A 27,645-nucleotide genomic window follows, 5' to 3' on the forward strand; every position below is an offset into this window, starting at 1 on the left:
CCTTCCTTCCTTCCTTCCTTCCTTCCTTCCTTCCTTCCTTCCTTCCTCTACCCAGTTATTAAGAATATTGCTGGGAAACTGAAATGGTCTCATTGTTCTGAGGAGACTGGGAGGCATCTATTCCCTTTCCACAAGTTCCTTCTAGTGATATGAGTAATCCTTCTGCCAGGCCCATGCCTTATTTGCTACATTGATCATAAATTGTGTAAACACAATTCTTTTTGATCTTATCAACCCAGAAATAAAAAGGAACATCCATGAGTTGCCTCATTAAAGATTATTTTAGTATTAAATTTTTATAAACACCCTAGGGCCTATTATTTCTATATTCATATTCTTTTAAGGGTAGTGTTAGCCACACATAACAAATTAATCATATCTTTATGATCTTTGTGTGTAGCAATTTGTATTATTAGCTAAGACAAATTGGCAGGATCTTGAATTTTGGCTTAGATTCAGCCCAAGGAGGAAATATTTAGAAAGCAGCTTTGTGGCCTGTGTTCACACCAACCCTCTTTGGATCATAGCATCACTGCCTAAAAATCAGGCTACTGGACCAGCTTTCTCTCTAATGGCTATGTTCACACAATTGTGCATAAATCTGGGCTGGAGAGATGGCTCAGTGATTGAGAGCCCTTGCTATCCTTTCAGAGGACTCTGTTTTCGTTCCAAGCACCCATGTGGTAGCCCACAGCCCTTTGTAATTCTAGTTCTGTAGGCACTAGGGACACCCATAGCACCCATACATACATACTCATATGCACAAAATAAACATAAAATAATAACAAATATTTAAAAGAATGGCAAAGGAAAAATATAACTTTCATAAAGTTGATGGCTGTCCAAGCTGTGAACTAGACTTGTGTTTCTGAAAAGGACGTAAAGAGGGAGCTTGATGCTGAACTGGGCTAGAGTGTGGCTATTATTTTATCCTCCAGTCTCTGCCAAGCCTGATTCCATATTGTGCCACAAATACACAGAGGGACAAATGGGGAGTCACAGGGCAATAAGAAATGAGAATTATTGGGATTGAGAGTGGACAAGGGAGGGCTACAGCAGGTATACCAAGCGAATAAATGGTAATTAATAAAAAATAAATAAATTAAAAAAATAAAAAAGAAGTGAGAATTACAGATAATGTAAATGAAGGAAGTGCCATGGAAAATGGCCCTTGTCAATATGATATTGTTCTATGGCTATTACGAAGGGTCAGACAGGGTCACCGCTTGAATAAAAGGTCTGTCTGGACAGCTCAGGAAGTGGTGCAGATGATTCAGCTTGTGGCACTTTGTCTCCTAAGACAAAGCCTTATTTAAAGAGCCATCAAGTTGGGGGGGTTGGGCTGTGGGTTGTTTTATATTTGCGTGTGTATGTATTTGGTGAGGAAGCCACGGAAAGGTGGCGGCCCAGCCTTTTCTCCCAAAGCCCTGACCAGACACAGCTTTGGATAATGGCCTCCTTCCACCCACTCCCCTTCCACAGCTGCCTATCCACATGTTGTCTGAAATCTTCAAAGCTTTCAACCATGTGGGTTTAAAACCACCCAGTGAAATTGCTGAGATGCTTTCTGCAGTGTCCGAAGCAAGAGAAAACTGTGGTCATTCTGCATCCTGGTCGCGGTTAGTGGTTCGGCACTGGGTCCTTGGGGAAGAATGGCCATTGAGTCACCAAGCCACTGGTTACTTGAGACATCAGCACAGCATAAATGTGGGGCTGCTTCCTGTACTTTCTAGTTCGTAGTCTTAGACTGGTAAGTGGCTCAGTCATTTAGAGGCTGACAGTTAGCAGATTGATATTTCAGGAAGTGTTTGATGCTACCGTACTCAAACAGGCTGTTATTGTACAATGGCTGTTTCTCCTAATGGGCAGGTGACAGAACTAAAAGTTGGTAGACTCGCGTTCCGGGTCCTGTTGTATTCTACCCACAGACCAGCACTGTGATCTTGACGGATCGTGTTCATTTGGAGTCTCAGTTATTTCATACAAATTTTAATGGGGTCCCATTAGGGCTTTCTACTCTAACAGCAAGTGCATGCGATTCGTGTGTGTGTGTGTGTGTGTGTGTGCATGTGTGTGTTGTGTGAGAATTCACGTATGTTAACTGACGTATTCCCATGTGCTTGTGCTGTAAGCTTGACTTGGAGTACTCCACTGAGCCTTAATAACTGAATCTCAGTACCTGCAGAGGAACTTGGAACATGAAGGGATCTGATCGCAGCATCTGTCACCCCCCCCCCCCATCTTTGGTATTGATTCTGGTGTTCTGGCTGGCTCAGCATGTGTCCCTTTCTTCCCTAGTGGCTCCGGATGTGTCCCTCTTGAAACTGGATGCTTATCTGAAGAAGGTAAACATTTCTTCAGTTGTGTTCCCCCTCCAGAAACATCAAACACCCTCTCAGTATAGATTACTGAGCCAGATGCAGGACAGCAGGTAACACACACCGCCCTTGGTCACGCCAGTGATGGAAGTGGAAAGCCTGGTATCACCCTGAAAGGACACTCATTGTATCAGGCCTAGTGTTTCAAGTTCACGCCTCTAAGCAGGAAGCTTCTCTCTTCACACCAGGCTGGATTTGGAGTGTGTGTGGCAGGACCAGCAGGCATTAGCTTAGCCCTCTCATCACTGTCCTACGCTCTCTTACTGTGTACAAACACTTAAGACTCAGATGACACTCAAGTATCCTGCTGCACACCAAGGCTTTGTAGGAATCTTCCTCCTCATCATTGTTTGACTTTTCCTTTGTAAGTGGAAGAAATTGTCTTCTTTCATCGTTCTTCTTTTTCTTTTGTGACAGTCTCCTTGAGTCCAATGTGACCTCAAGCTATGGACATAGGATGGATTCAAACTTCTGATCCTACTGTCTCCACCTCCCGGTGCTTGAAGTGCTGGCCTTGCCGACCACACTCAGTTTATGCAGTGCTGGGAATAAAATCCAGGGCTTCCTTCCTGATGCCAGCACTGCCACTACAACCTAAGCCACATTCCCCAATGCCTGTGTCATTCTGCTGTGATTAAGTGTTTCATGTTAAATTGTTTTTAGAGAATCCATCAAACTTGAAATGTTTCAAGTCCACACTTTTTAACTGAACAGGGAAAAAATAGCCTTTTCCCCTTCCCCCTGTGGGTTGAGTTCTGTGTTCTTAGACTGTTTTAGTCTTGGTTCAGCTGAGGTTTCCTGTTTGGGTATTTCTCTCTAGTATACCTTAAGCAACAATCTTCAGTGCCTTTCTTGATGGTCAGACCCATGTTTCCTCTTCCACTCACTTTCTTCTCTACTCAATGATCCAAACAACCCTGCCATTTGCTTCCTTCTAAAAAGGAATGTCTTGTGTTTGCCCCCCACCACCGTTCTCCTCAATCTATCCAGCCAAGGGCTCTCCAGAGCTTTTTTTCTTTTTTTCTTTCATTCTTTCTTTTCTTTTCTTTTCTTTTTTTTTTTTTAAAGTAGGCTCTTCAATGATGCTATCCCTTACCCCACTCAGGACTTGGAAGTGCAGTTAAAATTTACATATGTATTTTTTAAGGCTTTTGACCCTAATTATCTTACATTGCCTTGTCATTAGTGTGTCTAGGATATTATACTCATCTTAGCTTGTACAGGCCCTAGAGGATTAAAGATAGTCTTCACCAAGATTGGTTAGTTAAAATGACAAATACTTATTCATTACTAAAGACTTTGAAAAGTTCCCACTGTTTTTGATATCCCCTTGGTGATCCTGAGGATTCAACCTAGAGCCTCACACATGCTGGGCAAGAGCTCTAGCACTGAGCTGTGCCTTTAGCCCTGAAACTTGTTGAAATAATTATGTTATTAGGAAACTGGAATTTGAATTAAGTTTACATTTTATTTGATATTATTGTGTAGCTATTTAATTTACTCAATTCACTTAAATCATTGTTCTCATTGGGCTACACAGAAAATATACACAGAAATATTTGGAGGCCAGAGGTCATGACATAGATAAGTGTCTTTTTCAGAAGATTAGAAACAGCCATGAAATGCACCTATGTGTTTATGGATAGATGCTCTCTGCCTTATTTTTATCGCTTTTGAGTTACCTTGAAGTTATTTCAAAATAGGAAGTTAAAAATAATTTTAAAATATTAAACGTGGTACATAAAAATATTCACATTCTGATTATTTGGTTCTCTTCGCTACTGTTGAGTTTTTGGACCTGCTTAAAAGTTCTGGATAGCAAACACTTTTCAGGCAGACAGTTAGCTGATATGGTCACTGTTCTGAGTGGGCTGTCTCCACATTCTGTTGATTATCCCCTGCTCTTTAGTTTGCTGGGACTTCATTGCTCTAAAACTTTTCTTTACTGTAACTTTTAGGGACTTGTCCAAAAAAAAAAAAATACTTGCTGATTCCAATGTCCCAAATGAAACATTTCCTTGATGATTTTTTCTAATAGTTTCAGTTTTGATCTCATACTTTTCCCCCAGGCCTTCAGTCTAACTAATTTTTGTTTTTGTTTTGTTAACTGGTGAGGCATGGGGGGTCTGGTTCCCTCCTCTGCATATGGGTATTGCATTTTCCAACACCTTTATTAACAAAAACATTCTTTTTCTTCTTTAGTACTTGTATTGAAAACAGGGGTAGGTAATGAATTTACCTCTAGCTCTCCGCTCTGTTCGATTAGTCTATATATACATAATGAAACCTTCAACCTTTCCAATTTCAGTATTGTTAAATATATGGCCTTTGCTATGAAGTATACATATATTAAGTTTTTTACTTAATTTGTTCAGAGATTTTATTATAAAGAGATGTCAAACTTCATTAAATATTTCTTCTATATCTTTATTAAGATGATCACACATTTTTAAACTGTTCATCTTTTGCATGCTGCTGCAATAAAGGGCATCCTATTTGAATTGCATAATTAAACAGCATTGCTTCTCTGGTCACAGTTCAATCTTTGCAAGATGTGTATCTCTAAGGACCCCATTTTTCTCCTAGGTCAGGACATTTGTCACCACATGATTATTCCCAGTCATCTCTGGTGCTTCTCTGATTTCTGTGGTGTCAGTTGTAATTACCCTTAAAAAAAAAAACCAAAACACTCTTTCCTATTTAAATTTTCTTTTTCTTGGTCTAGCTAAAAGCCTGTGAATTTTAGATCTTTTTAGATCTTTTTGTTTTACTTATTTTGTATTTTTTTCTTATCTCATTAGTTTCAGCTATGGTTTTTATTGCTTTTTTTTTTTTTTTTTTACCTTTTCCCCTTTTTTTTTTTTCTTAAGGTACAACAATAACTTGTTTATCTCAGATCTTTCTACATTTTTGTTTTGTTTTGGTTTTTTTAGGACAGTTGTTCTGGAACTCACTATGTACACCAAGCTGGACTTGAGCTCACAGAAGCTACCTGCCTCTGCTTCCCTAGTGCTGGGATTAAAGGTGTGTGCCACCATGACCAGTTAGTTTTTTGATATTGGTATAAACTTTCCTCTTAGTTTTTCCGTGTCTCCTATATTTTTGAGACATTGTGTTCTTGTTTATGTTTATTTCTTAAACTTCTAATATTCATTTTAATTTCTTCCTTGACCCATTGATTCTTCAAAAAGGGGTTAAATCCTTTTAATTTTCCCACTTTAGTTATTGTATTGTTGTCAGAGAAGATACTATATTGATTTCTTTCTTTTTAGTGCTGGAGTCAAGTCCAAGGCTTCATGCATGACAGGCAAGCACTTTACCATTGAACTATAGCTCCAGTCAAAGACTTCAGCTCTTAGAAATCTTTGAAACTTATTTTGTGGTCTAACCTGTGGTCTATCCGGAGAATGTTCCACGTGCTGCTAGGAAGAATGCATGCTCTGCATTGGTGGGAGGAATACATGCTCTATAGATAGGGCTGAATTCCATCTGCCGAGAACACAGTGTAACACTACAGTTTTTTTCTTTTGGCTGGATGGCCTGCTCATTGCTACAAATGGAGTACTGAAATCCCCTTTCTACTCCTTGCTCAACCAAGGAACATTAATAATAAGCACATTAATAATAATATTAATAATAGTTAATTATTAATGATAATTAATGCCATTAATAATAGTAGTAGATAATTTCTTCATACTCAGGAAAGTAAAAGAAGCATTATTTTGTAGATTAAAATTAATTAAGACTTTGGGATCCATTATTCAGTATTTTATAAATAATCTGTAGCACAGAAAACATGATGAACTCTCCAAGTCGTTATAAGTTGGGTCAGATTCTTTTGTGTCAACGCATAATAAAAGGTTAAAGTCTAATGGCTGGGTAACCTGGGACAGCACTTTGTGTGTAAGAAATCAGCAGATGTGCCTCAGAGCATAGTCATCATCGAGGTCATCCTTGTAGGCACAAAATAACAGATCGTAATTAGAAGATGATGGGCCTTTGCCAGGAGCTAGAATGTAGGGAAAGAATTTCAGAACCATCGCAGGTGGCTTCTTCTGCTCATTACTGCTGCTAAAGGTGATGGCAACATGGTAGGCACTATCGGGAAGTGTCTTGGGCACAAGACAAAGCAATTTTAGTAAAGAAATGTTTAAAAATAGTCATATCGGTTAACTCTTACTGCCTCAAACTCAGTGGCTTAAAATAACAAACATCTATGACCTCCTAGCTTCTAAGGGCCAGGAATTTGGGGGCAGCTGTGTTGGCAGTTCTAATTCAGGGTCTCACGATGCTGTTGTCAGCATGTTGGCAGGGCCCAATGGGGTTCTCCTGCCTGGGTGAATACTCAGGCTGTTCTTTGTAGGAGGCCTCCATTCTGTTAGGGGGTATCCAGCAGAGAAGACTTCTTAGACATGAGCTTAAGCCAACTGAAAGTCTTTATTAGCTGGATAGTGACTATAGTAGGTTCTTGGGATCCCAGGGTAGCTCTGAGACTTTCTCAAGATGAACTTTTAAGCATAAGAAAACATGTATTAGGTTGACATAGTCAGTAAACAAGACCAGTTATCCAGAAGCAGAACTATGAAAGTCATAAAGCACTGTTAGTAGATTTATAGACTTTCCCAGAACTGTGGGCTTTGGCAAATGAGGCCTTCATTTTCATTTTTGGCAGGTGGTACTGTGTACAAGCTGAGTTTTATGGCCTGAATAGTACTTCCATTATGGAGTCAGTTGTGCTAAGGTCTGAGGACCTACTAAGGTGTTAGGGGCCTGTTACAAATAACTTACCATGTCAGTGTTACTCAAGGTTTCTTGAGTGCCGTAAAAACGAGACCACTGGTTTCCCAAGGAAACCAACTGAAATCCAGGAAGCAAGATGAAAGTACAGTATCTTTATGACCTACATTTCAAAGTTTTGCTGTCCTTTTTCCAAAAGCCTAATTGATCGAACAAATCTACTCGTGTGTGTGTGTGTGTGTGTGTGTGTGTGTGTGTGTGTGTGTGTTGGGCAGGTGTTATTCAAGGCAAGGAACATTGAAGGGCACCATGGAGGCAAACTATAACAACAGGGTATGATTTAGTGTATGAAAATAATGACTCTGGTTGAGAACAATGGGTAGGAACCTCACTGAGGTACGTTAGATTATGAGGGGTTTAAAAAAAATAAGTTTGATTTTGTCTACTGGATTCTGGAATGAGAAATAATACCTGAAATTTTCTTTTCTAATAAAGAAGAAATGTATTTTGTTTTTAGCATGAGCTAGATTGAATCCTACAAAATACAACCAGAATTTAGAATGGTTAAAACCTCCAAATTTCTCTCCATCATAGAGACTATAATTTTATTATTTCTCTTGGCTATGCTGATGCTCTACATATTTCTCACTTCCTGTCCTGGGAGCAGGAAGGTCATTTTACTTCCCGGTGACTTGTAGTAACCTCCTTGCCTCATTCTTTGACTACTGCTCCTGCTCAAAGACTTCATGCAAGTTAGACCAAACCAGAATGACAGGAACTGGTAATCCTGAAGCTCCACAGTGTTCACCATCCAGCACTGCCCCCTTCCAAACTTCCTACAAGTCACGTACAAAACCTTCTGTTTTCCACCCCAAGGATTGGCTCACACCTTTCTCTTTGCCTTGTGACCCCCTCCTGGGCTTTTCATTCATGCAAAGGCTCATTTTATCATGTGTGGTGCTGAGGACAGGTCATGATTGTTTCAGTCAACTCTGCTCTCTCTAAATTGTTTGACTTCCATGGGAGATGTTTAATCTCAGTGCTCCCTTAATGGATGTGATAGACCTACTCCAGTCAGTGAAACTGTGTGTGAGGTATCACCAAAGGGTTCCTAGTTTCTTTTCTTTCTAAAGCCAATGTTAAATTTGACCTCTCTCGTGAACCTTCACAGCTTACATTGATTTCCATTCCTTTTACAGTCCTGGGAAGCCAGTTCTAAATTTATTTGTTTGGCAAATAGCCATGTATTTCTTATCACTTTCCTCTTTAATGAATTTGAGGTTCTAAGGGCAGAAGCTACAACATCCTTACAGACCATAAAAGTTCCCATATTTTCTTGCAGAGGGGAAATGAACAGTTTATGAATTTCCCCCCATGTGTTGTGAGTGGGGAATTCCTAGGAACATTGTAAAAGGCTTCCCAAGATCCTTGGTGCACCACCAGGATCTTCTCCAAACTGTTCCTTAATTGTGGGGCTGGTTGACTAAGCAGACGGTGCTATAGCCCTCAGTTCCCATAACAGCCTATTTCTGTCCTAACCGCAGCCTGCATCAGTCTGTGCTGTTCAATTTGTGGCATTTTCTGTGTGGGTTGTGAGCTTGCAGGCCCTTTCTCATCAGCATGCCTTGTCCTGTTTTGCTTAAAGTCCCTAAGAAATACTGAAACCATGATTAAATACTTCCTTTGTACTAATATGTAGGGGCTTAAGGGGACTTGTTACTGAATGAAGTTTATAAAATAGGGTGTAATGGCTCCCTTTTACTAATATTGGTAGTTTAAAAGCATTTAGCTGCTTTTCCCACAAGCGTTCTAAGTATGCTGTGTGACTACCACAGAACTCATTAATCTTATTTAGAATATTTGTATTATGTTAAGGGATTTGACTTAGGTTAGTTAATGCAAGTAACCCCTCCACCCAAATAAAGAGAAAAGCCCCTCCCCCATAGACCTAGCAAATACAGAACTTAAAAGAGCGGCCATGCTTGGGCAACAGAACATGCAATTATTATTATAACTAGCTTTGTTTAGATCTTACATGTTCCCTTTGCATGTCTTAAAGCCTTATCTATAAATGTAGGGCCATTAAGAAGTGACAAAACTTTTAAGAGATGGGGAAGAGGCATGTGTCCTGGAGAGGGATGTCGGACCCTGATCCCTTTATACAGCACTCTGAAGTGAGTAGCCTCTGCTGTGTGCTCCAGCCATGACAGAAGATGCCACTGAAAGCCAAGAGTAAGGAGGCTGATCAGTGAAGAGCTGAAGCCTCTAAAACTGTGAGGCCAAACAGTCCTTTCTTTTGTTACATTGCTTAACCTTGGATGATGGGACTAGAACTCAGGACAGTGCCTTCTGTGTTCCTTTTTGCCTGCACAGTGTACTTCCATGGAGGTCCTCATCTGTGCTCATCCTCAGGATCACCAGCAAACACGACTGGCTTGGTATCAGCATGGTGAAGCTGTCTGTGGGTACTCTGTCCACAGGCTCAGGGTCCATAAGAGACACAACACCTCTCCATCCAAGCCACATGAGAACTAATCGCAGGCAATGTATAAAGAAAACAATAGGAAGGCCAAGTGAAACGGGAGGCTCTTAGTATTCAGAGGGAGAGAGAAACTGATGGTGCAAAAATGGTCATTCTTAATCAAGACGTTAGTTTAGGAATAGATAAGAAGCTTGGTGTGAGAACACCCAAGTTATTCAAGTTATTTCTATGTGCAAACTCAGGGATTCTATAATGGAAATAGATTTTAGAGCCAGAAAAGGGTTATCTAGAATCATTTATTCTCCTGTTGTTACAAAAATAAATTAGTAAGTCAACGCCCTGTTACTTATTTCCATAACAGGCAGATAAAGAAACACTGCCTATTATTACAGCCCACGCTTATTTAGTATACGGATCTTATTCACCCTGATTATTTGCAGGGGCTTCTGTGTCTGAACAAGTGAAGCATCACTGTAGCAAGAGTTAATTCTGAAGGCTGTTTCCTCATCCTAATAGCAGCATTTTAGCAATGCAAATCAGCTGTACTGATTTTCTGTTTTGATTTTTTTTCCCAGAATAATTAAGTGAATGATGTGGGATGCAATCAAGTTTGGCACTAGGGGGTTCATGCAAATGACCTGTTTCTCTCTACGTTTAAAATTTTGTTAAATGGAATCATAAGGGAAGTTATTTGAAAATGAGGACTAAGTGGGTGAGGGTAACTTACCACCCAATGTAGAGTTTTAAACATATTCAAAATATCTGTTTTAACAAAGCAACACAGCACTTCATTGCCTTTTTCAATGGAAATAATGCTCTTTTAAAAAAGTATTTTTTCAGTTTTTGAAAGAGAAGATATTACAAAATTTTAGTATAAGACGATAATACACAATAAAAAAATAAGGAGAAAATGTATTGAACTTTTCCTCGTTCAAAATAGGCAGAAAGGAAAAAAAGGTGCTCACACCCATCACCAAAATGCATAGAAGAAGATGAATGAAATACTGAAAACATTTGCATCATCCTCTCAACATCTTACTCATATTGAGGATCAGCACTTTGAGTAAACAAGGTAGAACAAAAGGACAGCCCAGGTTTCTACCTAAAGTAACATGTCATGTTTCTATAGCAGTCTGTATAGTGTATTATCTTATTTATGAGCTATCTTCTCTCCTCACAGCACATAAAACATCTGAACGATTTTCTTAAACAGTTTGAACCAGGTAGCTGCATTTATGTGATTCCTGCATCTTGATCCAGCAACTGTTCTGGCATTAGACATTTTATTCTAGAGATATTATCCTAGAAAGCTGTTTGAGTTCTAATTTAAATTAAGAAAATGCTTTGGGATGAAGAAGCCATGTTTTCACACACTTGAACACACAGACATGGGCACACCTTTAAAAATATTTTGATTTTATACATTTTTTGTTCTAATAAACTCACATGTAATGCTTTTTGTGATACCATTTTAAAAATTTATTTAATATTAAATTATTTTTAGGTAACTTTTTATTTGTTTTGAGACAGAGTTTCGCTCTGTAGCCCAGGCTGTCTTAAAACATGCTTTGTAGACAAGTCTGGCCTCAATCTCAGAGATCCACCTGCCTCTGCCTCCTGAATGATAGGATTAAAGGTGTGCCACTATGCCCAGCTGATAATTTTTTAATTTAATCATTTATGTGTGTGTGTGTGTGTGAGAGAGAGAGAGAGAGAGAGAGAGAGAGAGAGAGATCACAAGCCTTTTACTGTGCTGATAGTTCTCTGGCACAAAGGCCACCTGCAACCTGCCCTTTGGCAGTTTTAAATGCTGAATTCTAAAAACAAAGGGGCAACTGACCCATTGGCCTGACTGGTAAAGTACTCACTGTGCACTCATGAAGACCTGACTTAACAGCCGTAGCACGAGATGGTGCTTGCTTATAGTCCTAGCTTTGGGGAGGTAGAGACAGGTGGATAGCTAGGCTTCCCTGGCCAGCCAGCCTCACCAAATCCTAGTGATAGACACTATCTATAAAAACAAGGCTGAAGTCTCTCCTGAGGAAGGACACTGGAGGTTGACCTGTAGACACACACACACACACACACACACACACACACACACACAGAGAGAGAGAGAGAGAGAGAGAGAGAGAGAGAGAGAGATGCAGACACACAAACTTTCAGGCACATACATGCATACATGCACTCACCCACCCATGAGCAAATAAACAACAACAACAAAATAACTCATACAAAAATACCAAAGCAAGGGAGAGTGACCACATTCTGCCTTGTTGGGAGCCCCTCCCAGAGCTTATTCGCTTCAGATGCAAAGGAAAGAAACTGGACAATTCCTGACACAAGTTTTGCATTAAAAGAGAACACACGAAGTCTTTCTTTCTCTTGGCAGTTCGGTTAGCCATTTCTAACTTTACAGACTAAACATTGCTAATTGGTAAATGGGTGGTTTGATTTGAAATGGTGGCTCAGGAGATAAACTTTCCAATTTGGGGTAATTGTTTATGAGTCGTTGGCAGATTACCGTTAACCAGCCTTCATTTTGTCTTTGAGGGAAAAAATGAAAACAAGTGTGCATATTTCACACTTCATTGAAGGGAAACACTTATCCCCGACAAAGTGAAGCTATGGGAGAAGAGAGGTTCTCTCTGCTGATTTGTCACAACCAACTAGACTTAAGGTTTTCTTTTTCTGGTGGGTGAGGGAAGACACTAGCCACATGTGTCTTCAGCTGTAAAGTGGGGACAGTCAGAGCCCTTGCTTCCTGGGCAAGTTGCTGTGAAGACGAAGTCATTGGCATTCAGGCCTCAGTGCTGTGTGTAGTAGACTGTAGCCAAGACAAATGGTCACTGCAGGTCATCAAGAGCTGTTTTATAGTCCTGTTCTTCATAGCAGAGTTTCTTAGACCTTCTGATAGTCAGCTGCAGAGCCCACAGCTTTATAACATAAGGCTGAAAAGTTTTAATTTGCACTCACTCATGAGTCATAGTTTAGCTACCTAATTGTGCTTTAAATATTGGAATTATTTAATGACAACCCTTTTAAAAGATTTTACAGCCTCTCTTAATGACTTACACTGTGTTTTAATTATCCTGAAAAGTCATGATGTTTCCCTTCGTCCTTAAATACTCCCCACCCCCGGATTTCTCTTTTGTGATGTCAGAGATAGATAACTCATTACAAGGTGTTTAAAACATTTGTCCTTGTAACCAGTCTTGATCTTGAAGAATTTAATATCTGCTCTTTTGATCTGTCCCTCTGAATCTGAAGGTTCCATCATATCTTAGTCTTTAGGTTGCTTTTTCTGTTGTTTAATATTATTGATATTTATTTGTTTGTTTGTTTGTTTTAAAATATCATTATCAGTCCTGAGAACTCAAGTCTATAATTTCAACTACTTGGGAGGCTAAGGCAGGAAGTTTGCAAGTTCAAGGCCTTCATGGGCTTCGTGTATCTCAGGGGTGGAACACTTACCAGCATGTGTGAGACCCCCAGCTACAAGCCCCAGGAAGATAAAAACAAACTACCTAAAGACAAACAACAGCAGCAGAATTACATGGTCTTTTCAAACCACGAGATTTTTGTGGTATGAAAAGTTAGCATAACTTTTCTAGATGCCAGTTCTCACCCAGAAAACAACTGCTTTAGTCAGACAATTCGGTCCATTGTTGCTAGTTTTCCACAGGCAAGGCAATGCTTATTTTCCTTGTAAAATCTGTAAATAGCTATTTACAGCTCTTTCTAGCTCCCTGTCCATTTCTATGATGTGATGATGGCACGGTGTGATCATGAAGCCTTTTGTGTTGAGTTCCAGCAAGGGAAGGGCTGCATGTGAGTTCCTGCGGCATATCATTACAACTCTGAAACTTACTCCTGGTGTAGTCTCTGCACATAGTAGGGGGTTGATAAGTGTTCAGTAATGGCTTTGCTTACATTCCTAATAGGAGCCCCTATCTTAAAATATCTAAGCTGAGCTCGGTGATAGGTGACTAGTTCCCCTGAGGGCAAATCCCAAGTCTTTTTCCTTGATTTTTCTTATATTCAGTGACCAGGCCATGTAGATTTCATCTGTTAGAAAGCAGGCGCTCCACTAGCCTGCCCTTAAGGGACTCAGCGCTAGCAAACACCAGAGATGTCATCACCCTCCACCACCAGGTGAAGTGCATTCCCATTGTCTCCATGAGTTGCGTAATTTCCTATGTGACATGAGCACCCTTTAAAGGGTCCCTACTGACATCATGGCCCCCTTTCTCTCATCCTCTCTCTCTTTCATATCCCTGCTCTGAGATGGTCTTGCCTCCCTCCCTCCCCCAAGCTACAAGAAAGCTCTGACATGAAATTTCTTACATGGTGTGATCTCTTAGCGGCACACCTTGGCCCCATTCTGCCAAGATACTTCTGCCGCTAAATCCTAACACCACCTGCTAAAACACTTCCAGAGTCACTCAGGTCCCTGGTAGCCAATGTTGCCTTCTAGTTCACTTGTGGTTGTCTATCTGCCCTCTGCCTGATAGACGTGCGATGTCACTCTCTCTGCCCACCTTAGTAGTGTATAAATAAAGTGAGGGCATGACGGCTCCAAGAGAGGGTTGAGGTGAATGTTTTCACTGTGGATACGAGGGAGAGCACAGCCAGAGGCATCTGGAAGAGTTCACAGCAGGGAGAGAAAGTAGTAGACTAAACATGGTCAATAGCTTTGACGGCACCATGCGAAGAGAGAGGTGGGGAGAGAGAGGACAGACAAAGGAGACTGAGCCAAGAGAGAAACTCAAAAGAGTGCTCCCAGAGAATGCTTGGCCAAAATGGCAGGTTACATGGGAATGAGAACTGGGGGAAGAGAAGCCCATGAGCTGGAGAAGTTCCGGTGGGAGTGGGGTGAGAAGAGCCAAGATGCCAGCATGGACTCGGTAACAGGTATTTGTGATGCTGGGAGAGTCTTGAAGTCAGCTTGTGTTTTGGTATGCTACTAGGAACCACGGTTAGCCATTTGTCCTGACATTCTTTTGGTTATGCTTGGTCAAAATCTCATACTTCACAGTAGCTTACAAAACCGCCGTGATATGTTCTCAGACTCTTCAGCTGTTGTCTCTCTCCCACATGAATTAATTGAGCTCCCTAAATGCACCCTGCCCTCCCTTGCCTCTGCACCCCTTTCTTGGAACTTCTATCCTGTCTTTCTGACTCCTGCCAGGTTCCCCTGTTTTCCAGGCTTCCTATTGCGTTGCTATCATAGCCTTGAGCTTCAATTTCTTCAACACTGATGTCTAAACAGCTTTACGTTTTTCTCAGTTGTCTGCACTTTTTAAGAAACTACTGTAGGGTAGTTGATTTGGCTTTTATTAGAAAGATGGCGAAACTGAAGCACTATATGAAGAAACGTGTCTCATGTCACTAAGCTTCTCAATGGGCGGGAAGGGGTACCGGTTGTGCATTTTTGGATATCTGCATTCTTGTCGTGCCTAGGATTGGGTGGCACTCTGTGCACATGAAATAATCACTTTATGAATCCCAGCCTGAGCCTGAGGTGCCTTTCTCTATATTCTATTCTCTATGTTTCTGTTTCATCATGCATTCTTGGGGACAAATGAGGCCAGATTCCTCTTTTGGTCCCTCTTCTTCCAGAAGGAAATATGCCTCATAGGAGAATCTGTGTTACCCTGGTTGATTTCTTTAGCTTCAGCTGACGTGGATCAGAAGAACTTTTGTCACGGTGGCAGCAAAGGACAATCTGCCCGTTGTAGTCATTTATAAAATGGTTGGCACCCTGCATGACATGAGAAACACCTCTCTCTCTCTCTCTCTCTTTCTCTCTCTCTCTCTCCTGGCATGAGAAACCTGGTGACCCAGCTATTTCAATAGGTGGCGTGAGGGTGAGTGTTTCAGCCCTAGTTGGTAACTGGCACCGAGTCTCCAGCTCTCCTAGAAACAATTCTGTTTGGTGATTATTAATGCTACTCTATTGTTTTCCTTCCTGCAGATTGCTCTTCAAAGAAGATGGCTGTTCCTTCAAGCTCATGCCTAGGCCTCATCTGCTCATTGTTGTGCCACTGGGTGATGACAGCATCCTCTCTGAACCTGGAAGATCCCAATGTGTGCAGCCACTGGGAAAGGTAACAGCAAGAGCGGTCTTTTCCATCTGCAGCCCAGGCCTGACGCCTAGGACCAGAATTTGAGGAGGCATTTTGAAATAACTTTCCTGTGAAAAACCAAAAATCAGTTTAATAAATTGAGTCACGTTACAGGCCTCGGAATGAGTATTTTGTTGGGGGCTCTAACATGGGTACAGCTGTAAGATGGAGGGAGACAATCATGACTTAACTGGAATTTGGGTGGAAGTCTGTAAGCGTGAGGCAATTTGAGGAGCTGGACCGGGACTTGCGAATGTTGGGTGAGCGGTGGGAAGGAGCGCAGGGTCATGTGCTATCCTGATTCATTGAACTATATGGGATTAAAACATTGAACTATGTAGGATTAGAACAACTGTGCCATGAGCAGCTTGGGAAGGGTGGTCTGAGCCAGACCTGGTGTGCCACAGTTCTGCAATCCCAGCTGCTCATGAGCGAGGAAGGAAGGTCATGAGTTCAAGGAAGGTCTTCCATCAGTAAAGAATCAGTTTAAGGTCAGACTTGGTAAGTTAACGAGACCTTGTCTCAAAACGGGTATGAGGTTAATGTGGGGCAGGGCTGCAGCTCACAGAGAGCTTGCCTTGGGTTGAATCCTAAAAGCATTAACAACAAAAAAAAGGAGGCCTGATTTTTGGATGAAGAGGAAAATCTGCATGGAGTTAGTGTCTCCTGAGGTTGTCTGGAAGACATTCATGTGTGTGTGTGCGTGTGTGTGTGTGTGTGTGTGTGTGTGTGTGTGTGTGTGTTAGTAGGGACCTGGGGGGAATGTCTACAGATGGAAGATAGCTTGAAGCCAGTGTCTTGCACATCACCAAGAATGGCATTCAGAACAGTCAGTGGGGCATCGGAGAAGGCAGTGTCAGGTAGATTACGTGAAGGCAGATGATGGAGTATCCAGATGTGGGCAATTCACAGTAGGAAATATGCAAGACACACAAAATGATAGGCCATCCTTAGGGAGCCTCTAGTTCCCTCTGAAGCAGAAAACAGCCCAAGCCTGTCCTGTGCTGGCACAGTATAAGCAGGTGCAGACTGCATTGCTCTGAGGAGCTGCCCTTGGGCCTCAGGAGGGGTCTTTATCCCCAAATAACAAGTTCATGCAAAGGTTTAACCAAGCAGAGGATGTGCATTTGTACTGGCTGTAGCACAATCCCATCAGTTCTTGGTGCTGTTGTCTGTTACCTTCAGCACTATGATTAACAAGTAGACTGCACATCCCACTAGTATCCAGTCCTCACATCCAGATGTCTTCCCGCTAGCATTACCTTTTGGAACCAGAGCTTGCTGCCATCTCTGTTGGACAACAAAAACACGATTGCTCTATCAATTAATGAAGTTACATGTCAAGAAACTTTATGCTGTAGAGAAAATAGGTAATACAAGGTTCATAAATTCATAAATTTATGGTAATAACAGTGTCATATAGAAAGAGCACCTACTAATTATCTTTATCATCTTCATAACACCTTCCCTGAGACATTTCAGTATGGAAGTGTGCAATAAATATTTGTTAAAATAGTAGGAATGAATCTGGAATGCAGGAATATTTGTACGTGTGTGAATGCATATTGTACCAAGTTTAGGAACAGAAGGGACCAACTGGCAGGTAAACTTCTTAGTGACTGGTGGCTTTAGGCAGAAGGAAAGAACAGTTAAACTTGTGAGATGCGGGGAGAGAGAAATCAATGGGTCTTGAAGATGTATTGGCTGTGATGTGAAGCCAGTCCGTCAGAACTTGGAGCTTGCAATGTGCATCAATTGCCCATGTGAAAAAACCACAGAAGGGAGGAGAGTGAACAGCACATGGCTTAGTGTTGCTTGACAGTGTTGGGCTTAGGAAATCAGGCAGAAAGAAACACTGTCTGGCAGTGGCTGGGAATTGAGCATTAGGATGTTCAGCACAAGGAGATGAAGTTGCTGAGTGGATTACCAAAAGGAATGGGCGATATTCCAGCCATCACTCATTTGGAAGAGCGGATTTGATTTGATTCCTTACTCACATTTGAGCAAAGCTTTCAACACACTGCTGCCTTGTCTTGTTCACCAGGGATATTCCCACTCTCTGGGACCTTGCTGTGGGCACGTATTCAGTAGATGTTTATTGGAAAGTAGACCCACCTTCTGATAACAAATAAGATGGCCAAATACGGATATGGGCATGCACAATGAGAGAGACAGGCCACAATAATCTGTACACCTAGTAGAATCTGGAGTCAACCCTGAAATAATCCTATAGGAAAGAAGGGTGGGAAAGCTGCAACCTCCTTGTTGATAAATATTTTCCTTTAAGCAGGTGATTCCTAGAAGAGGTATTTTAAAAAGTGTTTTGATAAAAATAAAAAGGTGTAGTAAGGTCAAGTAAAATGATCAAACAAAGGACCTTTGAGATGGCTTAGTGGGTTAAGGCACTTGCTGCCAAACCTGAAGACCTGGGTTCAATCCTCTTACTTCCATATGATCTCTCTCTCTCTCTTGCTCTCTTTCTCTCAATACATACATACATGTAAAAGATTAGACAGTGACAGTCAAAAATGGCACTAGAATGAAATGAGACCAGTTCTAAGGACTTGTTCTTGGTAGCAGGGTTTGAGTGGGGCTCACGGTAGACTCATACATCACCATGAAAACCACGAGCACCATGGGGTTTAGTGCCAAGAGCCCAGCTTTCCAGTGTGGCCTTGTGGAAGATGTGTTCTTAGGCTCCACCAGCCCTACAGAGTCAAAATCAGCATCTTTGCAAGATCCCCTGGTATGTGTGTACAGCTTCACCTTTGCCGGGCCCTGTCAGCTGTGTCCCCGTTGATCTCTGCACAGTTACTTTCAGATACCTCCACTCCTTGTTTTACTGCTGCAACTGCGATTCTAGGAACACTGTTCATAAGATGGAAGGAGAGAAAATTAAATCCAGAAAAATGCACAAGGGGAGGCCTGTGAGCGAAGGACTCCTACACTGCATCCCTTTGGAAAGCGATTAACTCTGAAATGCTCGGCTCCCTCCCATTTCTGTGCTTCCTGAGTTCCAGCTTTTTCATCTAGATTCTTATCAAGATGGCATGAAAGAGAAGAAGTGGCTCCTTTCCCAAACCCCCAATTAGTAATAGAGAAGTGGCAGTAATTGAATCAGCAGTCCTGAAGTGAGCTGAGAGAAGAAATGATGATTATTACCATATCTGATTAAAGCAGCAAGATAATTCAGGCAGATAAAATGTAATTAACCACTTTGGAATGTGTCCAAGTGATGATGGTTCACCCCCTCCTGTTCTGTGACCTTAAGTTAATTCCTGCTGGGGTTTCTCCCCTGTAATGCTTAATAGGTTAAAATCATGATGATATGTTTCTGTGTGCTTGAGGAGATTAAACAAACAAGCCACAGATAGCAGAGGGATCGAATTCCTTTAGCAGAGGGGCTTTCGAGTTTGAGGCTTGAAGAGTTCTGTAGTGTCCTCTGAGAGGGGACGATTTGAGCGGGGACAGACGTGTCAAGGCCTGATGGAAGTTGTTAGTGCGAAGTCCTGACTGGATCATCAGCATTGGCACCTCACGTTACTCGCAGCGGGAGGTAAACTAGACGGATGTATACTGTAGCTAGACAATGAAGACAGCCCTCTTTACATTTTAGGCCTCTCAGGAGCAGCTCCTGGTCAGCTCCTGGCCTGGACTGTGAGCTGAGGAGCTAACATGGTTCAAACAGCAGTCAGACACTTACCAAGGCACGGTGATGAAGAGGGGTGTTGAGAGAGGTGGCCCATTTTGCAGACATGCTCCTTCCTCACGTCAACATTCAGCCTCCAGCCAGCAGGTACATGGAGAAGTGATAGCCCAATTGTCCCAGTGACAGATACTAAGTGAGCCAGGTGTAGCCACTGACAAAGACTATTTGTGACCATGGGAAAAAAGCTTACAATGTGCTCTCAGCTTTCGAAACAGAGGACATTATGTAACTATAAAGTAAGAAAATTCAAAACCCTCAAACTAAACCCCAAAGACCACAAGGGACATCAGCATGCTACCTATTGGGAATGCAACTGTTACAGAGCTCTCTCATTCTCATTTTAAAAGTTTGCCCTTTCGGATTTCATTGCGTGCTTTAGGATTCTTTTAAAACTGAAAGAGAAAGGGGTAGAGAATGAGCCAGACCTGAGTCTGACCTTAGTATCCACGTAAAAGCTCAGCAGGGCAGCCATGCTCGTGTAGACACACAAACACGGCTGTCACCTCAAAGGGAACAAGAGTTTATCCTGGAGCCAAATCTGAACGACCACCGGCCAGGATCACAGATTTAGGTGCCCGAGCTTCATTGTTTCAAGGCGGAAACAGTTTTTTCAGGAAGTTTTGTTTGTTTTTGTTTGTTTTTTATTGTAACAGAATAAAGTAAGTCACAGATCAGTGCATTTAAAAATGAATATGGTAGAAATATCAAAGAGGCGGGTTACAGCCAGGTGGAGGAAACTCAACTACAGACTTCAGGTGCCATCAAAAGCACTCTTAGCTCTCCCCCTGGGGGAGAGTGGGCTTTTGTTAAGCTACTAAATTCCAAAGCTCTTCATGTGTTTATCAGGATCTTAGGTCTGACAGAGGTGGGCAAGAAAGGGCTTCTTAAGCGGCTGGTGATAGCCCAAAAGAAACCGTAAGTAGGTTCTGGAACTGCAACCTTCCAACCTCTTTCCAATAGAAAGGTTTTAATTAGTCAGCCAGCCTAGACAGACAGCTTCCCTCCAGGGGTGATTGTTACACTTGTAAGCCCAGCACTGGGGAGGCAGGCCTAGCCTATTGAGAGATCTCTGAGCCAAGGAGAGACCCTGTCTTAAAAGACAAGGTGGTTGGATCCTGAGAAGCAAGACCTTAGGTTAACTCATGCTTCCACACACACACCTGTACACACACATGTACTGGAACACAAACACACATGTATCCACATGTGTACAAATGATCACCTTTGCTCTCTAGTGTGTACTGAACTGAGTTGTGTAGCCTGTCCTTTGCAATTGCCTGATTCCAACAAACTAACTTACTTCAACAAGATCCATACCCTAGAGCCCGATAGAGCAAGGATTTGTTTTTCTTTTCATTTCCGAAGCACACATGGGAAGCGGCTCCATTTTTCCTGTAGGTGATGAGGCATAGGTCTGTGCCCAGAGGGACAGAATAGAACTGTAATAACGCAGCCTCAAGATTCAATTGTTTGCAAGCAGCTTCCTAGGAGGACAGAGAGACTGGCAAGGGAGACTCAGTATTTGCACCTGTGTGAACCTCAAGACTCTGCTGAAGAAAATACTAGTAGCTTAACGTGTCATGTCATTCCAAGAGCACTGATGTTGCAGCAGAGACCTCTCTCTTGCTTTGCACAAAATAAATCACCTCATGCCAACAGGAGCTTGCACCTGAACCTCTGCCTTTGGGGGGCAGCAGGGCCTCTCTGATGATACAGAATGGTTACCTATGTGTACATTTGAGATTCTGGGAAGGCATTTCATGTCAGCCTTGTTTATCTGTTTAAAATGTGATAACCAAGACCCAGAGCAGTGGGATTACCTGAGGAAGGTCACATGCCTTCTCAAAATTACAAGTTTGCCTTCTGCAGGATCTTCTCAGAGGGCCTAGTATTTTCCTGAGGATCCTTAAATATCCCTAGGTAACATATTGCAGCATGCCAAAGAATGAAATATAAAAGAAAATTCAAACAGTATTATTCCATGTATCTTCCATTGACACATAGGTAAAAAATAATCACCAAGACCAGTTTCAGACTTACTGTTTGTGAGGTCCCCATGGCACAGCTTTTCAGCCAGGACAACCTCCGTCCTAGCCAAATTCTTCGTGGTAGAACTTTAAGTTAGAAGTTAGAACTTCTTCTTCCTCTTGTCCATTCTCGGGTTGATAATTCTTGTTAATGAACCTACACTATTGATTTTTCTGCAAATGAGTCAGTGATCTTGGCCCATTTTGGTTTTGTGTAGATTTTAATGGAGACTTAAAGCAAAAGGAACACATTTTTAGAAAAAGAAAAATCTCTTGATTTTCTTGTAGGTGGAAATTATATGCTGGAGCATGCAAAAAGGATTTCAAATTAAGGAGTACAGAACTGAACATAGAGTGTTCTTTATAATTTATTTATTTATTTATTTTACTTTCCCAGGCTGCAGGATCCCATGTTTCTACTCTACCAAGGAGGTGCTAGGGTAATGGAGAAAAGAATGTTTAGAAGGCAGCAAGCTGCTGGCATGATTGTGTCAATCTCAGCCTAGTTATATATTTATAGGTTTATAATTGAGCTTAAAGAACTCACCGTAGCCTTCATTTTTGTATGGTTTATACATTTCTGCTGCCTGGGAAGTTGGGCCAGTGTATGAACGCCAAGTGTTCCAATTGTTCTGATTTTTTTCAAAATAACCAGTGAAATGTAGTTCTTTTTGAATACTGGGATTGTGTCTTTGCTTATTAACCTCATCTGCTGACCTACGGTGAGGACTTGTTTTGAAAGGTCTTTGTTGTCCTTGGAATCCTGGGATGAGAGCTGTTAATTGCATACAGAAAAGACACAGTGATATGGTTGGAAGTTTGGGAATATTGGTAGCATGAACACGGAAAAGATTTCCATTGAAGTGTGTATTGCAGACTGTTGTCTTTTACTTTGTCGCTAATATTTGACTTTGGGTTGTGCTAATTCAATTAAAAACCTGTGAATACATGAATATTCTCTATTAAAACCCAGCGTGGGATCTGGGCATGTAGATTCCAGGCGTAAGTTCAATCCCTAGCACTACCAAAAGTGTGGGGTGGGGGGAGTGGGGAATCAGGATGCGGTTGCAGATAAAGATAGTTTAGCCTCCATTCTTTGTTTGTTTTTGGTTTTTATGTGGGGATCATATCACTAGCATAAAAGTAAAGTGGAGGAGTGCTGATTCCTGGCTTCCCCTTCTCTTTTCAGCTACTCTGTGACAGTGCAGGAGTCATACCCACACCCCTTCGATCAGATTTACTACACGAGCTGCACCGACATCCTGAACTGGTTTAAGTGCACACGGCACAGGTAATCGAGGCGGGGGCGTGTTCAGGAGTTTGACCGGCTTGAAATCAAGTCGTAGACGATCAGAGACAGCAGCTACCCAAGAAGGTGCATTGTGCACCCACGAGCACTTGCGCAGGATTTGACCCCCGAGCCCAGGGGACAACGGAAGGCTGACATGGTCCATGATCTTCGTGACTAACAGTCTAACTACACGTGGCCCATCCACTGTCCTTCTGTCCTTCCTGTGCTTAGAAAAACCGTACCCGCTCCTGTATAGAAAGTGACTGGGACAGACACTTTTGTTTTTTTAATTCTTTGAGAATTTTGTATAGCACATTATTACTATATTTTCCCATCTCCCAGTTCCTCTCAGATCCCCCATGTCCAACTTCATGTTATTTTTCTTTCTTAAAAACTAAAAATAAAAACCAAACAAACAAAAAAAAATGAAAAAAAAATCCACTAAAAAACATGGGGTCCAATGAAGATGCCCAAGGCCTGCAGAGGCTGAAGCCAGACAAAAATCCCAGGAAAGAGGAGGGAAATGGGTGCAAAAGCCCCACCCCAAACAAGAAGCCGTTTGCAAATAATATCTGCTGAAAGAGGGAACATCTGTTTTCCTGAATAAGTGACACAGTCTAGGGCAGGCCCTCTGCTCAGGAGTAGTTGGCCAGCAGAAATTGGAGACATTTTTCCCTATGACCATCACAGGATAACCTAGAAATGTATGCCCCAGTGCCTGTTTCTAGTTTGACATCTGACTCAGTTTATGTTGAAATTCAGCCTATAAATATGATATGTTATATATGATCCATAAGAACACAGCACCAAAAATATTAGTGCTTGTAATGAAGGGCACTCTGATAACTTAATTCTCTTAGCTAAATACTTATAGTATCATGAATTATGGATTGTGATACCTGCCATTTTATGATCTAGTTATGTTTTTAATATGTTTCTTTAATTATAAATATGAATTTATTATATATAGATTATGATATTACAATATATTATTATAATTATATATAATTAAATCAATATAAATTAAATAAATATATTATATGCTATTATATATAAGTATAATATGTATAAATTATAAATAAAAACAAAATTACCAGCTCTATCTTCTCTTACTAGAAGTAGAAGTTCCTCAAAAAGAAAGTATTTGATTGGCCTGCTCTTTGATCACCTCCTCTGAGGGGGGAGCTGCCTTACCAGGCCACAGAGGAAGACCTGATAGGCTAAGATCAGAGGGAAGGGAAGAAGGATCTCCCTTATAAGTGTACTGGAGGAGGGGTACAGGTGAGGAAGAGGAAGGGAGGGTGGGATTGGGAGGGGAGTAGGGAAGGAGCTACAGGAGGGATACAAAGTGAATAAACTGTAATTAAAAAATTAAAAAGAGAAAGTATTTGTACTGTTTTGCTTGCTGCCACTCCTCAGTTCCTAAAATAGTGCCTACAATATGCTAAGTGCTTAAGAAACACATGTATGTTTTGTATCAGTGAATGAATGGTGCTTCAGTTACAGTGGATGATAGAATTAGTCTTTTCATTTATAGTAGGGTGACACTATGCTGAATGTTAAAAGAAAGCCTATGAGCTCTTCCTTTGAAGAACATAAACGGATGATGCCTCGATGGGTATCAAATATGAAATTAGTCAACACTTTTCACATTATTTCAAGGTAGCTGAGGTATGGAAATCACAGCACTTTTGATCCCTTGAAATAAAGTTCAGATTGACTAGAATGAGCATCTTAATAATAAGCTTTAAAAATCCTGGTCAAACCTGGAATCTGTGATTGTTTCGACACACTTTTCTTTATGACAGCTGACAGCTACTTTTATTAAAATAGAAATTGTTCCTTGTCAGTCGGAGCTAATGGCACACTCTCTTTTCTTCACGCAGAGTCAGCTACCGGACAGCCTACCGCCACGGGGAGAAAACCATGTATAGGCGCAAATCTCAGTGCTGCCCTGGATTCTATGAGAGCCGGGACATGTGTGTCCGTAAGTAAGGCGTCCACCTTTTGCACCTTTTGTGCCGTTTTTGCATGCCCAGTGCTGGTCTGCTTCTGGGAGAGGCAGCTGTGTCGGCGGCCTTGGAGATGGGGCAGTTGGAATGTTCCCCTTCGCTCCCTGACCGTCTCCAGAGGAACATTTGCTTGAAGAGAAAACAGCTGTATAGAAGATGATGCGGGGCCAGATGTGGCCTTGTCAACTGTCGTTTTCAGCTGGAAACCGGTTAGGCCTGAGGTCTCGGAAGAGAACTTCCCTGCCGCAGCTGGCTTCTGAGGGGCCAGTGTAGTTTTAAAATTTCTATTTATTTATTTATTTATTTACTTATTTATTTATTTATTTATTTATTTATTTATTTATTGTTTATTTATTTATTATTTGGTCACAGAAAGATGGAGCGATGGGCCCAGGCACAAAGTGCAAGAACATTTTTATGAACGCTTCCCTTTCCGGCAGCATGTTACCCAGCTGATTCTGAGGCATCTTCAGAGAAGCCTGGAGTTTATGACAAACTTCAGAAGACTCTAGATCTCATGGGATGCTGTTGCGGCAGAGGTTTTTTTATTGTTTTGCAAAAGTCACTTAAAAGGGAGATCACAAAAGCCATTTTAATTCCAGTATTGTGACTCAACATGCAGCGGCAACCCCCACTTCTGAGGCGAGGCGCTAATGTTGGGGAGGGCAGAAATGGGGTTCTGCTGTAATCTGGAGGCAATGGGGATGTCTGATAGGTCTGAGTTGACATCAGCCTCTCAACTGCTCAACTGGGTGGCCTCAGGCCCATCACTTGTACCTCTGTGAGGTTCATTGTTGGCTCAGAGGGTGGGGGTGGGGCATCAAATCCGTGCCTGCCAACCTCACTGCAGACATCTGGAGCTTCTCAACTTTGATTCAGAACTACCACTTTATCTACTAACAAACGCTCGTAGAAAACAAGCAAACAGAAAGACCAATACGGAATTAACAAAATGAAACAAAAACACATCCTTCAGAATGGCTCTTGCAGCCAGTAAACATCCTCTGAGAGCAGCAGGGCATCGCTGTACTGTAGATATTCCGAAATTAAAGTAGTATGAATATGTGCAGGATCTCTGAGTAGTCTCTGTTATGAACTGCTCCACCGGCTGTCCTTGTGATTAAGTAATTGTTCACTTCCCTCAAACAATCATTAGCCTTAACGATCAGTTAAGGCTAAATTCCTAGAAGGTGAATTGCTAGGCCAGAGGTGTGCACATCGGGGAGGGTTGGTTTCCAGTTTATAGGCACACAATCAGAAAGTGAGAATGTCTGCTAGCTTATACCCTGAGACAAGTTTTGTTCTTAATTTGCATGTCTTTGATTAATGAGGATGGTGGGTAAGAAAAATTACGTGTTTGTAATCAAACAGAATAATCAGGAACTGATACCCGAGGCCTCAGCTGATGAGAAGCTGTCAGAAGAAAGAAAGACTGGGAATACAGTGCTGGGGTGGGGGCCTCACTGGCTGGGCTGGCCATCTTCCAGGGATGTGAGTGACATCCCTGATTCTGAAGCCCTTAGCTAGGGTTCAGCCTCACAAAAAAAATATTGTCAACCCTCAGTGAGAGAGTACCCAGATCATAGGACTCATGAATAAAGCCACCATGCTATCCCTCTGCACAGAGCTTGGGGCTACTCAGGCCTTGTTGCTGTCTATAACTCCCTTCCCCTCAACCCTCCCCCCCATTACCCAAAGCCTGCATGCTGGAAATGAGATCCCATAGGCTAGTGTGGAAAGTATGGGTCCAAACAAGGCCAGTTAGAGAGTGCAACTCAAGTGTTTCATGGCCACAGCTGCAAATCTACTAGTTCATCTTGTCTGGAAGTATGTTGGCAAAGTATCAACTTTTTTCTTCCACTAGACTTGTATAATGTGTTTCCCAGGTTGTGTGAATGACACCTTTAGCAATTGCTTCTAAAATTCTTTTTCTAGGTTTTCTTGGCTCACCTGCTGTCCCTATAGGCAGAAAACAAGTTTTTTGGATTTTTTTTTAAAGATATGTTAATGTCTGTTCTCACTCGCCTGGGAGTTATTGGGATTTTTTGTTTGTTTGTTTTGTTTTTAGGGTAGTTTGCATTTATTAGCTGTGATGCCTTATTTCATTGCTGAATCCCCACTTAAAAGAGCTTACTTCTCTCTTGATTGTGATAGAGGGTGCTTTCAATAGGATCCATTCGCTATACTGCTAGGTTAGCTAGGTACCACCATGGAAGCAGTAGGGAGATGACAGAACATAAGTTTTCGTCTCTCCTCTCATGATCTTTTACCAACAGGTATTACTGCCAAGCAAGTAGCATGGTCGTCATTTTTAACTGTTACCAGTTATAGAAAGAAACAGAAATTAGTTTTGGTCCAGTTTAGTTTAATTGTTGACTATCAATGATTCTATCTGGAAGGCAGAATAGAATGTTTTCTTTCGCATTTGCGATCAAGTTTCTTTCAGGTAACTGAAAAATCTCCTTCAGGAGACACGGTCTCGGGTATCCCAGGTGAGCCTTGATCTTGCCATAGAGGTCTAGGATGACTTTGAACTTCCAATCCTTCTGACTCTACCTCCTGGGAGTATAGGCCAGTGTGTGTGGTTTATAGTGTTGGATGTCAAAACCAGGGCTTGGAGGATGCTAGACTAGCACTCTGTCAACTGAGCTACACCCACAGTCCTAAAAGGACATTTTGTATCCTACTTTTCCATGTAAAGGAATTCATTGTTTTTTCTTTGTCTGTTTGTTTTCCCCAAATCATTTCTCCCTCTTTTTCATGGGGGCGGGGCAGGGAGGAAACAGGTTCAGTAAGGAAGGTTAGTACAAAGAGTTAACACACACTCATTGTCTGTGGTGTAAGACCCAAGGCTGGGCTTTTTGATTGCATACTTATCTGA

The 27,645-nt window shown here is 41.7% G+C and overlaps 1 protein-coding gene across 1 annotated transcript in view; it reads left to right on the forward strand.

Moving 5' to 3' along the window:
- The window catches only part of Megf10 (multiple EGF like domains 10), a 151,551-nt gene that overhangs the window by 29,250 nt on the left and 94,656 nt on the right, over positions 1-27,645 (forward strand). Inside the window, exons 2-4 of the mRNA XM_055622807.1 lie at positions 15,575-15,707; positions 22,651-22,752; positions 24,639-24,739. Coding sequence (XP_055478782.1) covers positions 15,592-15,707; positions 22,651-22,752; positions 24,639-24,739 — 319 coding nt within the window. The 5' untranslated portion in view covers positions 15,575-15,591. The remainder of the gene's footprint in view (positions 1-15,574; positions 15,708-22,650; positions 22,753-24,638; positions 24,740-27,645) is intronic.

The sequence above is a fragment of the Psammomys obesus genome, unplaced genomic scaffold (genome assembly GCF_907164565.1).
Source record: "Psammomys obesus unplaced genomic scaffold, mPsaObe1.curated_primary_1811, whole genome shotgun sequence".
Classification (NCBI taxonomy): Eukaryota; Metazoa; Chordata; class Mammalia; order Rodentia; family Muridae; genus Psammomys; species Psammomys obesus.